At 39.1% G+C, this 17,289-nt stretch overlaps 2 protein-coding genes and 1 pseudogene across 4 annotated transcripts in view; all 3 read left to right on the plus strand.

Moving 5' to 3' along the window:
- The window catches only part of SLC9B2 (solute carrier family 9 member B2), a 63,629-nt gene extending 48,059 nt beyond the window's left edge, over window positions 1–15,570 (plus strand). For all 3 annotated transcript variants that reach the window (XM_005681360.3, XM_013964489.2, XM_013964488.2), the window contains 4 exons: window positions 2,338–2,446; window positions 6,329–6,465; window positions 9,081–9,301; window positions 15,285–15,570. In XM_005681360.3, coding sequence (XP_005681417.2) covers window positions 2,338–2,446; window positions 6,329–6,465; window positions 9,081–9,299 — 465 coding nt within the window. In that variant the 3' untranslated portion in view covers window positions 9,300–9,301; window positions 15,285–15,570. The remainder of the gene's footprint in view (window positions 1–2,337; window positions 2,447–6,328; window positions 6,466–9,080; window positions 9,302–15,284) is intronic.
- LOC102181665 lies at window positions 12,683–15,842 on the plus strand (annotated as a pseudogene).
- The window catches only part of LOC102174639 (sodium/hydrogen exchanger 9B1), an 82,586-nt gene continuing 81,692 nt past the window's right edge, over window positions 16,396–17,289 (plus strand). The window contains exon 1 of the mRNA XM_005681361.3: window positions 16,396–16,574. Within this exon, the coding sequence (XP_005681418.2) occupies window positions 16,396–16,574 (179 nt within the window). The remainder of the gene's footprint in view (window positions 16,575–17,289) is intronic.

The following is a 17,289-nucleotide window of genomic DNA, read 5'->3' on the forward strand; positions in this document are numbered from 1 at the left end:
TTCGCATGAGGTGGCCAGAGTACTGGAGTTTCAGCTTTAGCATCATTCCTTCCAAAGAAATCCCAGGGCTGATCTCCTTCAGAACGGACTGGTTGGATCTCCTTGCAGTCCAAGGGACTCTCAAGAGTCTTCTCCAACACCACAGTTCAAATGCATCAATTCTTTGGTGCTCAGCTTTCTTCACAATCCAACACTCACATCCATACATGACTATTGGAAAAACCATAGTCTTGACTAGACAGACCTTTGTTGGCAAAGTAATGTCTGTGCTTTTTAATATGCTATCTGATCATAACTTTCCTTCCAAAGAGTAACCATCTTTTAATTTCATGGCTGCAATCACCATCTGCAGTGATTTTGGAGCCCCCCAAAATAAAGTCTGACACTGTTTCCACTGTTTCCCCATCGATTTCCCATGAAGTGATAGGACCAGATGCCATGATCTTTGTTTTCTGAATGTTGAGCTTTAAGCCAACTTTTTCACTCTCCTCTTTCACTTTCATCAAGATGCTTTTTAGTTCCTCTTCACTTTCTGCCATAAGGGTGGTGTCATCTGCATATCTGAGGTTATTGATATTTCTCATGATGTACTCTGCATATAGTTAAATAGGCAGGGTGACAATATACAGCCTTGACGTATTCCTTTTCCTATTTGGAACCAGTCTGTTGTTCCATGTCCAGTTCTAACTGTTGCTTCCTGACCTGCATATAGGTTTCTCAAGAGGCAGATCAGGTGGTCTGGTATTCCCATCTCTCTCCAAATTTTCCACAGTTTCTTGTGATCTACACAGTCAAAGGCTTTGGCATAGTCAATAAAGCAGAAATACATATTTTTCTGGAACTCTCTTGCTTTTTCCATGATCCAGCAGATGTTGGCAATTTGATCTCTGGTTCCTCTGCCTTTTCTAAAACCAGCTTGAACATCTGGAAGTTCACAGTTCACGTATTGCTGAAGCCTGGCTTGGAGAATTTTGAGCATTACTTTACTAGCATGTGAGATAAGTGCAACTGTGCGGTCGTTTGAGCATTCTTTTGCATTGCCTTTCTTTGGGATTGGAATGAAAACGGACCTTTTCCAGTCCTATGGCCACTGCTGAGTTTTCCAAATGTGCTGGCATATTGAGTGCAGCACTTTCACAGCATCATCTTTCAGGATTTGAAATAGCTCAACTGGAATTCCATCACCTCGACTAGCTTTGTTCGTAGTGATGCTTCCTAAGGCCCACTTGACTTCACATTCCAGGATGTCTGGCTCTAGGTGAGTGATCACACCATCGTGATATCTTGGTCGTGAAGATCTTTTTTATACAGTTCTTCTGTGTATTCTTGCCACTTCTTCTTAATATCTTCTGCTTCTGTTAGGTCCCTACCATTTCTGTCCTTTATCTAGCCCATCTTTGCATGAAATGTTCCCTTGGTATCTCTAATTTTCTTGAAGAGATCTCTAGTCTTTCCCATTCTGTTGTTTTCCTCTATTTCTTTGCACTGATCGCTGAGGAAGGCTTTCTTATCTCTTCTTGCTATTCTTTGGAAGTCTGCATTCAGATGCTTATATCTTTCCTTTTCTCCTTTGCTTTTCTTTTCTCTTCTTTTCACAGCTATTTGTAAGGCCTCCCCAGACAGCCATTTTGCTTTTTTAATATGGTACCAGCTGGCAAAGGAGAACTATTTAAAGAGCCCAGCTCCATTTTCTGCAGAGAAACAAGGAAAGGCAGATTAGGGGCCAAATAGCAATAAATTAACAACTGGCGCAGCACTTTGTTATACCTGGATTGTGCTTTTGTGCATAATTGGAGATAACCATAAACAACATGTTTTTATAAAGGTAAAATTGGAAACAAAGACCTATAAATAAAGAAATTATTGAATAAACTATGGTATTTCCATACCACAGATAACTATGCAGGAATTATGAGGTGAGTATCTAGATATATGTGCAAATATTAAGCCTTTAAATCATATTTTTAAATGAAAATTAACAAAATTTTTAACTATTAAATGAAATAATACAATTAATGTAATAATACTCATTATAATATATGCACATACACAGATTGTGTATTCAGAAACAGAAGTTCTAAGATTACTTTGTAAGATTCTATAATTCACTCTTATGTATAAACCAACACTAAAGTATCTCACATAATATCTTAATTGTATTAGAACTATCTTTGTGCAATTTTTTGTTGCCTTTGAACTAACTCATTTATAGATAAGACAGAGGTAAAGGCTGTCGCAGGTCAAATTGACTCAAATTTCAAATTACTAAAATTCTTAGAAATTCTGAATTCATGTAATGAAAATCCGTGTGTGTGTGTGTGTGTGTGTTTCTTTTAGACAGATGTTGAAAAAGTTATAGCAGTTGCCTGGGACATCTTTCAGCCCCTTCTCTTTGGACTGATTGGAGCAGAGGTGTCAATTGCAGCTCTCAGACCAGAAACTATAGGTAAGAATTTCAAAGCACTACTTTTGCTAAAATCAACTCCTTCTATCTATATTCAGTTGAGATATCTCTAGTAGGTATGTGTTCACTGATTCCTGTTATCGGAGTAGTTGGTTAGAAAATAATGTTTGTCAATCTAAGACAGTAAATTTTACACCTTTAATATTGTTCCTCGTAAAGAAAAGTGACACTGCTGACTACCATCAGTAAAATGCAGGTCTGTTTCCCAAGGGTAAAAATGGTCATGTAGCCTTGCCCTGATCAACAGCCAGAATCTTAAAGATAACTAGTGAGTCCTATAACATGTAATAATATGTACCCACAGAATAGAAATGTTTGTTCATTCATTCTTTGATTCATTCACACATTTGCTATGGTGGTTATTCGCTCAGTCGTGTCTGACTCTTGTAACCCCATGGACCATAGCCTGCCAGGCTCCCCTGTCTGTGGTGTTCTCCAGGCAAGAATGCTAGAGTGGGTTGCTGTTTCCTTCTCCAGGGTATCTTCCCTACCCAGGAATCGAAGCTGAGTTTCCTGTGCTGCAGACAGATTCTTTACCAATTGAGTTACGAGGGAAGCCCACACATTTGCTAGCCATCATGTTAAAACTCTTAATTCATAGCACTTCATTTAAAAATTAATTTACGTACATATACTCATTATTTCCTCCTTTCCTTGCATCACATTGTTTTTTCATCCATACAGGGGCTCCTGGTCCTTGCCACCTCTTTCTGAATCTCATGCGTAGATTCTTCCCCTGTTTTCATACATCTTCAAGTAGCCTTGTCACAGTTTCCTCTTTTTCAGAAGTTAAATGGACTTTAATCTCTCTTATCTTGAAATAATATCCCGTTGTGATTCATGCTATAGCATGGATGAACCTAGAGGACATTATATTAAATAAAATAAGCCAATCATAAAAAGACAAATGCTGTATGATTTTATTTATATGAGTCAAATTCATAGAAATGTAGAATAGAATGACAGAGAAGGCGATGGCACCCCACTCCAGTGCTCTTGCCTGGAAAATCCCATGGATGGAGGAGCCTGGAAGGCTGCAGTCCATGGGGTGGCTGAGGGTCGGATACGACTGAGCGACTTCACTTTCACTTTTCATTTTCATGCATTGGAGAAGGAAATGGCAACCCACTCCAGTGTTCTTGCCTGGAGAATCCCAGGGACGGGGGAGCTTGCTGGGCTGCCATCTATGGGGTCGCACAGAGTCGGGCACGACTGAAGTGACTCAGCAACAGCAGCAGCAGAGTAGAATGATGCCAGGGATCTTGGAAATGGGGAGATGGGAATTTGTTGTCTAATGGGTACAGAGTTTCAGTTTTATAAGATGAAAACATTCTGGATATTTGTGGCACAAAAATATGAATGTTTAACTTGATACTTACTAAACTGTAAGCTTTTAAATGATTAAGATGGTGATTTTGTTAAGTAAATTTTATCACAATCAAAATTTAAATAAGTACACACATATATGTATTTATAAAGGATATGTGTACATATATATATGTATATATATATACACACACATCCTTTCTCCTTTCACTGCTCTCTTCACCTACCATTCTATCTCTTTCTTCCTCCTTTCAAACTTTTCCAAAAGGTTACCTATATTCCACTTTTCCATTTCAGTTCTCTTTCTCTTCCTCAGTGCATTAAGTTTAGCTTCTGCCCTAACACACAGCCAGCCCTGCTCTTATCAAGGTTATGTTATTAAATCCACTGAATATTTATGAGTCTTTATTTTACTTGATCTCATATCAGCATTTGATGCTATTAACCTCTTTAAAACACTTTCACATTGAAGTTGGAAACTTTGTATTTTCTAGTGCCCTTTGAGTCTTTACAGTATGTATATATGGCTCCTATGCTTCTCACTCTTTATCACTTTCCCAAGCTCATCTGTGCTCAGTGACTTTGATTCAGTTCAGTTCAGTCGCTCAGTCATGTCCGACTCTTTGCGACCCCATGAATCGCAGCACGCCAGGCCTCCCTGTCCATCACCAACTCCCGGAGTTTACCCAAACTCATGTCCATTGAGTCAGTGATGCCATCCTGCCATCTCATCCTCTGTCATCCCCTTCTCCTCCTGCCCCCAATCCCTCCCAGCATCAGAGTCTTTTCCAATGAGTCAACTCTTTGCATGAGGTGGCCAAAATACTGGAGTTTCAGCTTTAGCATCATTCCTTCCAAAGAAATCCCAGGGCTGATCTCCTTCAGAATGGACTGGTTGGATCTCCTTGCAGTCCAAGGGACTCTCAAGAGTCTTCTCCAACATCACAGTTCAAAAGCATCAATTCTGCGGCGCTCGGCTTTCTTCACAGTCCAACTCTCATATCCATACATGACCACTGGAAAAACCATAGCCTTGACTAGACGGACCTTTGTTGGCAAAGTAATGTCTCTGCTTTTCAATATGCTGTCTAGGTTGGTCATAACTTTTCTTCCAAGGAGTAAGTGACTTTGATTGTAAACTATACAATTCCAAAATCTTTAAATCTGTATATCCAGTGGTTGATTGGACATCACCACTCGTAAGCCCCACAAAACTTTAAACTCAATATGTCTCAATCTTCCTCATCATCGTCTCCCCAGACTTTCAATGTTCCCTCCTGGGAATGGTATTATCTCTTTTGTACCTTGTACTTCAGCAACAAATACCTTTGAAAATATACCAACCTGAGAGAATATCCTCCAACAAAAAGCTACAAAACTTTTCTGTTGAAAAAAAAAACTTTATTGCAGATTTACATTAGAGCTTCCTGCAATGTCTTTCCCTTTTATAAGCCTTTTCAACTTGAAAAAATTGTTCTCAATTTTCTGTTCCTTTTTGAACTTCATTGTTTTTAACTGTAAAATGAGACTAATTACCCCACAGGTTGTAAGGATTTAATAAAGTAGTGCACTTAAAGCTGACTATGGAACCTGGCACAGAGTAAATACTCAACCAAAGTTACTTTTTAAAATATTACCCTGTTAGTTAGCAGTCACTTTAGCTGTGGCTTTCTCAGGTCCAGTAGCCTCCAGTGGCCAAGTCACAATCCCTTATTTTGCACATCAGAATCAACTTAACTTTACTAGCAAAGATTTCTAAATGCTGATTGAATATAGCTGTATATGACAACCAGGACTAATGGGTTGTCAGTATACACACCAGTATGAGGAAACAGATGTAGAGTGCTGATGTCTGTTCTGATTGGTCAGTGCCCAGCCAGCTCTGTTCTGATTGGCTCATTACATCCATAATGGTTCATAAATATTTTGAATATCACTTCTTCGTACTCTGTAAAGAATTCTTATCCACTTTGTTAAAAATATTAATGTTTTATTTTCCTATGCCCTCTTACCAGTATATTTAAACTGTATTTACCTTATAGTATATTAATTAGTTGTTTATGTTTCTGTCTTTGATATTCATAGAAGCAGTCTATTTATATTTCTGTGTACTAGTACCTAGTCCAAATCCTGCCATGTACAGTTATTATTGTATAAATTCTTTAAAAATAAACACATGAAAGAAAGTGTTGTTCTTGCTATAAAAGCATAAAATAACCTTCAAATCTCCTTTGTAAAAATTTAAATATGTTTAATTTCTGTTTTTATTTTAGGGGAATACTCTGGTTTCTTTTCAGGTCAAATAACTCTTTTGCATTTTACTAAAAAACCAAGGGGAAATACCTTCTTTTAAACAAGTGGTCTGATTGGTCCTTAATATTGATGTTTTAATAAATTACACCTTGCCATTTTGTCTTTTTAATTTTTTGAATATTTTTAGGCTTCTGTTGAAAGACTTTTGAATCAGTAATTATGAGATTCAGGGGTTTTTATCCCTTCAGTATTTCATTATGTCTGAAAACTGAGTATTTCTTACAGGTCTTTGTGTTGCCACCCTGGGCATTGCAGTATTAATACGAATTTCAGTCACATATCTGATGGTGTGTTTTGCTGGTTTTAACATTAAGGAAAAGATATTTATTTCTTTTGCATGGCTTCCAAAGGCCACAGTCCAGGTAATAATGGATTTTAATTCCTATTTCTATATGATATCTTAAAATTTTTAATAAGAGAGCTTGTTCAAATTAGGTGAAAATAAGTATATGAAGTTTGATTTATGATAAGATTTTATACTGATTTACTCTTTAAAAGTTTTATTCTTGGTATATTGATTCATAAGTATGACAGCTCATTTAAATTTCTTTAGATCACCAGAGTACAACTAAAAATCCAATAAATCCCTGTACTACTAGACAATACATAGCAGGAAGGAAGAGTTTGAAATTTTATCACTCAGAGCTCTCTAAATAACCTAGAGATAGTTATTAACTTTCTTCATTTCAATAAATAGCATAGCCCATCTTAGTATTGAAATGTATGTAACTATGTGATTGATGATCAGTTATGCTTGACTACAGTCTTTATATATAATGGAGAAAGATTTATTGAGAAATAACTCAGAAAATGCTTTATTTCCTCAATTATTAGTTGATATTTAAAATTGTCAAACCAGCTGAACCTCCTGACAAACAATCATATGACCCAAAATTTGTGCACGCCGGTGAACAAGGCACTAACCAATAGGTGCTTGGGAGGATTTGCCAGGTATTTGGTAGCATACCTGTAATTGCTAATTAAATTAGAACTGTACAGATCATCGTTTGTTGCAAATGTAACATATCCCTGATGGTATTGTATATTCTCCAGCTAATTACAAGAAATGAGACTTGTTTCATCCTTGATTATTTTGTGATTATTTAAGTGTATAAATTTCTCGTTTCATGAAATGAAAATCAGATGTTAATTTAGGAAGCTTTGAGAGATGTGTATGCTGGTCTGGAACAATATGCCAGATTTTGTGTGGCTTCAGAGAAGTTTTTCTTTCCATCATACATTCATAGGAGTCTGAGACATAAACATGGTGACTAAGAATGCTATGAGGTTAATATAGTACAGTACATAGAGTAGTTTTTCCCTCAGTCTCCCGCCTCCACACTGTCTCTGGTAACTTTAGCAGGTAAAATAGCAAAAATAATCACTCTAGTTGCTTTGGTATGAAAGATTTGTTTCTAAAGTTAAAACTTGAAGGATGGCACTTTCCTGCTATGAAAACAAGTTTTAAACAAAGGAGAAATTATCTAGGTTGTCTTGAATAATGCATGTTCTCAAAGCAATTATTGTATAGAATTTCCCTTTTTCTTCTTTTGCCACTGCACAAGAAACAAGACTTTCTTATATATTTTTTCCGTATTAGTGTTCTTAAACTATTTTTGTCTATGCCCCATAAGAAGTATACTTTAAATGACGTCTTAGAAAACATACAACCCCCCTAAACATATACACACGTACACATTTACACATACAACAGAGAACTGAAAGGGAAATGTATATTGTAATGTGCACAGTTCTTGCTGAGCATTCATGAAATGTTGAATTAGTTCTGGCACAAGGTGATATAGCATAGCAAAGAGCCCTCAAACGTGGGGACTAAATGAGATAGACTTTTTCTTTCTTTCTAACCAGTGGTCAAGAATGACCATTCCAGGGCTGGCAAGGTAACTGCTGTTCTCATGCCTTTCATCCATGAGTCCAGCTTTCACCATTTCCATCCAATGGCAAGGGGAAAATAGTAAGGTCCATTTCTTTTCAGGGAACAATTAAAAGAAGCATTTATCACTTTTGCTCACCTCTCAATGGCCAAAACTTAGATATATAGCTACAACTATTTGCAAAGAAGACTGAAAAAAGAAAAAGTCTCTATTTGAACAGCAATGTGACCAGCTAAAACCAAGCCACTTCTATTATAGAAGGGTAAAGGGGCATTCAGATATCATGGGCAATTAGTAGTCTCTGCCACTGTGTCTCATCCACACTGATATTTTCTCTTTTGTTGTGTTGTCCTGGAGATCAACATTGTTGTGTTCTGTGAAATAAGGGGATAACCAGGTTGATTAATATATATTTCCCTTGTGGCACTGATAATATTGCATTTTGTCTCTAAAAGATTTTTCATAATACCTCCCAGTAGATAAATTTTAAATAAAACATTTCACCAACTCCTAAGGCAAAAAATTCATCAAATTCCTGATAAGATTAACTTCAAGTTTCAAAGGTGCCTACCACTTTCAAGTTTCTTGATGTTTAACATTTAGTTTAGGCTCTGAAGCAATATTCTTACATTTTTTCATTTAGAACTTCACTATCTTCCAATAAATATCACTGCATTTTTTCATCTTATCCTTTCTTAATTCCAAATTCCTAAAGATCAAAGAATGAGATGACCAGTAACTTTCATCTTTATTCAGGAGGAATTTAGTATAATCTTGTTATAGTTAATTAATATCCTAAGTCTCTATTTGCCTGGTGTTTTGAAATATATCTGCCTGATATTTTTGTAAGTTTGGCTTATGCAAATAGGTACATATGAATCATCATTCTTTCCCTTGGCAAGGGTAGGGAGAGCTTTCAGATCATTAAAATCAACTGCAGTACATTTTGAAACAGGACTAAGAGAACTTTCATAATTGAGCAAAAGAATAAGACATTTGTTTTTGCAAATGATAACACAATTCACCTTTTTTCTATGCTCTTGTCTTATAATGCTTCCAACTTTACCTTTAAACTTTCATAGGCTGCAATAGGATCTGTGGCTTTGGACACAGCAAGATCACATGGAGAGAAACAGTTAGAAGGATATGGAATGGATGTGTTGACAGTGGCATTTTTGTCCATCCTCATCACAGCCCCAGTTGGAAGCCTACTTATTGGTTTGCTCGGCCCCAGACTTCTCCAGAAAGCTGAACAAAATAAAGATGAAGAAGATCAAGGAGAGACTTCTATACAAGTTTAGAGGTGAAAAGACTGAATGCTGAATACAGCCCTCAGAAGGCTGCTGTCAGTGCCTGCTTTTGTCAGCTAGCAGAGACTAGTTTTATCTGGATGGATATTGATATATTTAGTGTTTAAGTGTAAATTAACAGAACCGGAGTGTGGCTATTTTTTTTTTTTAAACAGCATTTTTAGCTATTACCGGGATGGTGGTAATGTTCTACATCTCCAGCCTGCTCCCTTCCTTAATTTTTTTTCTTCAAATAACTATTCATCATTATCTATTAGTTTGTATAGAGACATGTATACTTGGGGCTTCCCTGGTGGCTCAGCGGTAAACAATCTGCCTACAATACAGTAGATGTAGAAATCACAGATTCGATCCTTGGGTCAGGAAGATCCCCTGGAGAAGGGCATGGCAACCTACTCCAGTATTCTTCCCTGGGAAATCCCCTGGACAGAGGAGCCTGGCAAATTACGGCACACATAGATACTTTAATGTACTACCACAATTTAATTTCAGTGTCTGTTTTGCTAGCCAACAGCTTGCTCTGACTTAGTGTTACCATCACAATTTCATAATTCATGGTCACCTAACCTCTCATGCCTTGAATTGTTTTGGGCCCTTTTTTCTTTTTGTTTTTAAATACCATAACACAATCCTTCATCCATTTCTACCTTCCCTCTTAATCTGCCTCTTTTCCATTTCTCTCTCTCTTACCTGTCTTTCTATGAAGTAGTATTTCTGACTGTTCCCACCAAAAATTTTTAAAAGTACACAAAATATTTTAATTGGTTCTTTCTCTTGCACCTGTCCACGTGCCAAAGACTAAATCCTATCCCCCTAGTTAGCTTCACAGAGCCCCCCATTTCAGTGGCTCATCTGAGTTTCCTTCTACTTAGGCAGTGCCCTGACCCACCCCTTTGTTTTTTTGTGACCCACATTTTCAGGCTCTTCCTGTTCTTTAGGTAAGAGATAGCTAATTTTTAAATCTATCTCAGCCTCATGAATGCCATATTAATCAGGGTAACGTAAGCTGCTATAATGAAGAAATGAAAAATTAAATAAATAGAAAAATGTATTTTCCTCTTACAAAACCAGCTGACAGGGTTACTCTGCTCATGAGATTTATTCAGAGACCCATGTCCTTCCATCCTGAGCTCTGCTTTGCCCTAGCTTAGGACAAAAGTCCCCTTTCTAGTATTCAGGAAGAAGAAGAAAAAAGAAGCCCAAGACAAGCAGTTTATTTTTAAGGAAGTGATGCGGCAGCAGACACATCTCTCCTTGCACATTCTGTTGGTGACAATCACACCCACCCAGCTGAAAAGTATTATCTCTCACTAAGCATTCACATTCCCAGGAGATGGAAAGACCAGATTTGAGAGCCAGAAATACTATCGTGTTGGGTGTTACCATCACCTAGTAGCATATTCCTGCAGGTTAACAAGGACTATCTAAAGATGTAACTTTAACCAAAAGAATGACTTCCATGGCAGGAATTTCAGGAATTGTGACATGCCAGTAGAGAAGATAAGAAAGTCTTATCTGCAAAAGTCTCATTTTATCCCACTTAATCAACTGACCATTTCTGCTTTTTTGTATCACTTGTTAAGTTCCTCTACTCTAGGTCAGCTCCTGCCTAGTTGTTAGAATAATCATGTTTAGATAATGTTGTTATTAGACTACCTAAGGTTCTGATTTAATGAAAACAAACATATGAACAATTGGTAAAAAGGGCTATAAGTGCTCTGAAATAAGTGAGTATAGGGTACACTCACCCTTCATTTAGTTATTAGACTAAGATGTCATGAAATAACCTTGTCATCAGACTACTCTTCCAACCCTTCCCACCATGACTTTCAAGCTGTTCGGAAGCAACTTAATTTTTATTAATCTAGCATAACAGGAAGCCAGAGAGTTTTCATTTTTATGTCAGCCTGACTCTGGTTCCTCTATGGGACTCTGTTCCCTTAGTGTTTATGTTTTCAACATGGACCAGACTCATTTATACCAAGGTTCAGAGAGGTGGACTTCCTTGGCCTGATATGCCTTGGTTGTAGCACCATAAACTTAATGCTCCTCTGGTCCTCTACTTTCACAGGCTCTGAAACGAGAGTCACCCAACAAACATGATGTGACCCAGGCACATCATAAAGACTAATGTTCTTACCATCTTAGATCTTACCATCTCAGATCATCTTAAGGATCTGACAGTCTGATTGAGGACAGAGACCATTAAACAAGAGACTGCAAAACAGTGTGATAAGTGCCAGATGCAGAAAGTACAGGGGTGCCAGGGAGCTCACAGCAGGAGTAACCCATAAGTCAGGGGGGAGGTGCACTTTAGGCTCAGCCTCCAGAGAAAGTACAAGCTCGGCTAGGATGTGGGGATGATTAGGACTTAGCAAAAGGCATGGGAGGCCCAAGGGTGCTGCAGTTAGTGCGGGTTCCCATGTTCACCAGTAACTCTTCTCCATGTAACATAACAGGCTTTGAATACTTCTTAATACAAAATACAGTTTGTATAAGTAAATAAGAATGTTGTTGTAAATATTCAAGGCCCCAAGATAGAATTAGAAATGGAAATTCAGAGTGTAGAAATAGTTGAAAATCCCCTAGAAATAGTTGAAAAGTGACTGCCAATATGCCATTTTCAGAGCATGTGGTGACTTGTTGCCTACCTCTCCACAACCAAATCTCTGTGGCTCTCTGTCCAGTGGGCTTCCCTGGTGGCTCAGTGAAGAATCTGCCTACAATGCAGGAGACCCAGGTTCCATCCCTGGGTCAGGAAGATTCCCTGGAACAGGAAATGGCAACCCACTCCAGTATTCTTGCCTGGAGAATCCCCATGGATAAAGGGGCCTGGCAGGCTACAGTCCATACAGTCACAAAGAGTTGGACAGGACTGAATGACTAACACTTTCACTTCTCTGTGAGGTGTTGGCCTCTGCAGGACTCACTGTGAAGTCTCAGGTTTGTTTTGTCACCACAAAGTAAGCTCCAGCTCTTTTCTTGGTTGGTAAACTCAAAGTTAACTTGATATAGGCTGTTGACTCAAGCCAATCAAACTTACCCCACCCCACCACAGATGGAAACCATTGCTCTAACCTCTGGGTGACTGAAAGAAAGGTGTATCATATACATACTTCTATCAGAGTACTTGTAGTCCTTTTTTCAGTTTATGGATTTGTTGCCTATTAAATTAACCCTTGAGGGGTGGGAGCCTTATCTTGGTCATCTTTGAATCCTCAGCAATTTTTACAGGGCATGGAGCAGGGTGGGCATTTAGTAAGTTGTTATGAACAGAATCAGTGAGGAGATTCTCTTTCAGTATCAGAAACCTACCTGCCACATAACAGTTTAGATTTTAGTCCACTTAGTGCATCTAAGCTGCTCAGGCTACGATGACAAAATACCATACTCTGAGTGACGTAAACAACCAATATTTATCTTCTCACAGTTCTGAGGCTGGAAGTCAAATGTGAGAGTTGCCAGCAATGACCAGCTCTGATGAGAACTCTCTTCCTAGCGTGTTAATAGCCTCCTCGTTGGGTTCTCATGGGGTGGTGGGAGGAGGGGGGTTGTGAGGGGATGGGAATGGAGGAGAATATGCAAGCCCTCTGTTGTCTTCTCTAATAAAGTCACTAATCCCACCATGAGGCCCTAGCCTCATGACCTTATCTAATATAATTACCTCTCAGATTCTCCATGTCCAAACAGCATCACATTGAGGGGTTATGGCTTCAGCTTCTGAATTTAGTTGGGAAACAGAATTCAGTACACATCAAGGGCTTCATACTTCCAAGGACAGCACCAAGCAAACACTGTAAACTTGTGCTCTTCAACACCCTTTTTTTCCTAAGGTGGGTGCTGTCAACCTCTCCTCTGAAAAGTGTTTGTTTCTCTTTAGACAAACTGATTAGGTTTCTGCTTTTTAAGTTATTTTCACCTTCCTGTGTTTTCCTTTTTGGTATTAACTCCATATAACATGGACTGGACTTGAGTGTTCTCAAAATGTCCTCAGTCATATGTTTGCAAATGATCTCGCCCATTACATTCTTTAAAAATAGTATTGATTATTTTTGTCTGATTACAAAATAATACATTTTCACTGCAGAAGATCTAGAACCCAGAAAAGCACAAGAAAGAAAAATGAAACTACTGTTAATGCAAACACCCATATTAGTTTGATTCTTTTAAATTTTACTTTTGCAGTCTGCGGGATGTCTTATTTTCAGAATGGTACCTCATCCACTGAATTCATTGGGTGAAAGGCAATATAAATATATTTGACTTCTGTGAACATATATAGATTGAAGATTTTTTGTTGTATATAATGAATGCTAAGCCTTCCAAAATTACTTATTCACCCTGTAATATTCAAATATTAATTTTTCAATGAATAAAACAGATAAATCTCTGCCTTTAGGGAGTTTATGTTTTAAAATCCATTCATTCATTCACTCAAAATACACTTGTAACTTGCCTACTGTGTGACAGTTTTGCTAGATCCTGGGGAACACAGTGATGAAGAATATATTCAAGATGGAACTTGAATTCTAGTGGGAGACTGCCTCTAATACTTGCCTTCAGAAAGCTTTCAAGGAACTAAGATGTGTACAAATAGCTGTAATCCAAATGAATGATTCAAAACTGTTCTCAGTGAGGAAAACTTCTTAAAGATGATATGTGAACTGGATCTAGAAGAGTGGACATGATTTGGATTGATGAGTTGATATTAGGGAATAAGGCAAAGAAAGGAACAGCTAGGTAGAGGGCTGGTATATTAGTGAAGTGCGAAAACAGTAAAGCCGGGGGTACAATGAATGACTGACACTTAAGGTTGATAAAGAGAAGTAGTGAGAAGTAAGACTGGGAAAGAAAGTTGGCACTTGAATCATACCAAGCTGGTCATTGGCCAAATTTCTGTTTTTATTGAAGTGCTTTCAGAAGTACAGAACTTTATATAAAAGATATTTTTGAAACTACTCTCATATCAAACTTAGGGAATACTGCTATCATGATTAAGGTTCTCTTTGTTCCTCAAAAGTTTTTCTGTTTTGTTTTTTGTTTTGCTTTTAATTACATTGTTGCAAATATAACCAATTTATTTTTAACTTATCCTTGATTTTTTTATTACCAAAAAGGCTTCAGATGTTTCTTTAGGTGTTTTTAAGTGATTATTATTAAATTTTTATTATATTGTCTTTAAGTAAATGAAGGACATTATTTTTGAAACATTTCAGAATTATATTTCTGTATGAATAATTTATGTAGTTTTGTGTAACAGATGGGAACTGCTTCCTGCCATTTTGGGAACAAGTGATATCACATGTTTTAGTTTACTAAAATTAAATATGGCCTGAATCCTCTGACCTAGTGAGAATTCCCAAACTCTATTTGCTGACATGCCTCCCGTTTTCCTTCAGTAAACCCTAAAGCACTTGAACTCCAGCAGTCCATGGCATCTGAGGCTTACAGCAGTGTCTTGGAGGCAAGCAGGCTCCTCTCAAAGGTCCTTCTTCCCAGCTTTACCATTTGTTCTTCATCCCAGTAACCTTGGGAATCTCCTTGCTTTTTCCTTTCCTACCATGAGACCAAAGGATTTCCTTAACCCTATAATCACAAAAGACCTTGTCTACTCTTATGAAACAAGGAAGAAAATGACTTCAGTCCTTATTTTCTGACTTTCGGAAAACAGAAAATGAACTACCTATACCATGCTGAAGGTAGTAAGGGGTTACAATAAAAGAATTTCTTAGTCATCCAAGAAACAGTTGTGATTTGAATAAAATCTTAAATGATAAATAAGAAAAGGGGTAAAGGAACACTCCCCATAGACCGAAGGACTTAAGAAAAAACCTGGAGGCAAAAAGGAATTTGTGTGTATGTGCAGGAGAAAAAGTGGTTTGGAGTATCAAAGAGGGGAAAAAAAAAAAAGGAAAGGTGAGTTTGTCTTTCTAAGAAATTTGGACTTTCTGTAATTTGTCTTTGTCTATGTTGTAGGAAGCTTGGGGACTCCAGAGAGGGAACTTTAAGACCACCTTTGGCACTGAGAACCCAAACTTTCTGGGCCCATCTTCAAGAGCAGTTCTGGCTCTTTCCTCCGCTGCCGCTAAGGTGCTCGGTTCTTCAGAGGAAGCTAAGGCCGTTTTGGGGTGAGGCCCTCACTTCATTCGGCGACTAGCGCCGCGCCTGGCAGCCCCCACCACTTGTATCTACTCTGCCCTCATTCTGCACGACGATGAAGTGACGGTCACGGAGGATAAGATCAGTGCCCTCATTAAAGCAGACGGTGTAAATGTTGAGCCTTTCTGGCCAGGTTTGTTTGCAAAGGCTTTGGTCAATGTCAACATCGGGAGCCTCATCTGCAATGTGGGGGCTGGTGGACCTGCCCCGGAGGCCGGTGCTGCACCTGCAGGAGGTCCTGCCCCATCCACAGCTGCTGCCCCAGCTGAGAAGAAAGTAGAAGCAAAGGAAGAAGAATCTGAAGAGTCTGATGATGACATGGGCTTTGGTCTTTTTGACTAAACCTCTTTATTAACACATTCAATAAAAAACTAAGCTGTTTTAAAAAAAAAAGCAGTTCTGCTTCTATTTCATATGAAGGTTTCCACATAAGATTTCATGGGGCGGGGCGGGGAGACAAAGCAAAGGTTTTACGCTGATAATAGGATATTGAATGTTTATTTTGTATTAAGTTCTGTTCCAGACACTTGCCACTTATCAATTTATTCTCACACCACCACCACATCCTTTACAGAGAAGAAAACCCCAAAGCTCAGAGAGATTATATATTTGCCTGTGGTCCCAAAGCTACAAAGCGGCAGTGCTGAACTTTGAGCGCAGTCCTAACCCCAGAAACTGCTCCTTTTAAGGCTGTACTAGACGTAAAGGGAAACACCGACTAAAGTTTTGACAAGGTACTTCCGGCACATGCATCCCCTGGCGTTGTTTTTTGGCTTATCGGCCCTCTGAGGTCAACTCCATCTCCGGACTTTTACAACACAATAAGTCAATACTCTGAAGAGACGTGGAACGGGTAGAATAAACTGAAAACACACCAGGCGGTTCCAGAGGACCCCAGAAACCTCCGGCTCCTAAGGCTGGGGCGACCATGACGCCAATTAAACGCGTCAACTCAGCCCGCAGTCGGCAGCCCCGCCCCCTCGCGTTAGCCCCGCCCATACTCTGGCAACCTGCAGCGTTTGCCTCAGGGCTGCGCGTGGGCCCGGCGGCGGTTGCTGTGCTCCCGCGTCGCTCCCTGGGCAGCGGGAGCTGCTGTAGGGATTGTAGGTACAGCCCATTTGTCTTTACTCTCCCTTTCGGCACTAGTCCCTCGTTTCTCGCCGTCTTTCCCCTCCAGTGGCGCCCAGGAACGCCTTCCCGCCCCCTTCGCTCTAAGGAACGTACGTCTGCTCCTTTGCCGGGCTCTGGGAAAACAGCCACAGATGTTTGTTTCTTCTCTCGTCTTTCTGACTCGTTTCTTTGATCCCTCACCCCACGTGTCTCTCTTTATTCTCTCCGTTCCTCTTCCATTTCTTTCTCTCATTTTACAGAGTACTCGCAGATAAGAAAGAAGAGGTTTGTCAGTCAAGACTGACAGAAAAATTAATTTTATTAAGTGCAGACTCGTACAGATGGTGAATATCTGCAAATGAACGTTCGCAAGCTCCTGTGATTGGAGGTGTGCTCCAGGATTGGTTGCTGATACTGGAAGGCTCACCTCCCTCCTCCCGCGCCCCTCACCCTGCCTGTTTCTTGTCGGCTTTGATCGCCGTGGACAAGCCCTTCAGATCAGTGCTTTTGAAGGATTGAGGGCTGTTGTTGCACAGGTACCATGTGTCAGGCGGTATCGTGTAGGAAGGAGTCCTTGTGAGAGGCCTGCGCCTGGTCCCCGACGCCTCTGTGTGTGTGTGTCTTGTAGTCTATAAAAGATCAGATGGGATGATGGAGAGGAAAGATTAGCTTGGGTCGCACCGAGAGAGATCAGACCCCACTAAATAATTTT

The sequence above is a fragment of the Capra hircus genome, chromosome 6 (genome assembly GCF_001704415.2).
Source record: "Capra hircus breed San Clemente chromosome 6, ASM170441v1, whole genome shotgun sequence".
Lineage (NCBI taxonomy): Eukaryota > Metazoa > Chordata > Mammalia > Artiodactyla > Bovidae > Capra > Capra hircus.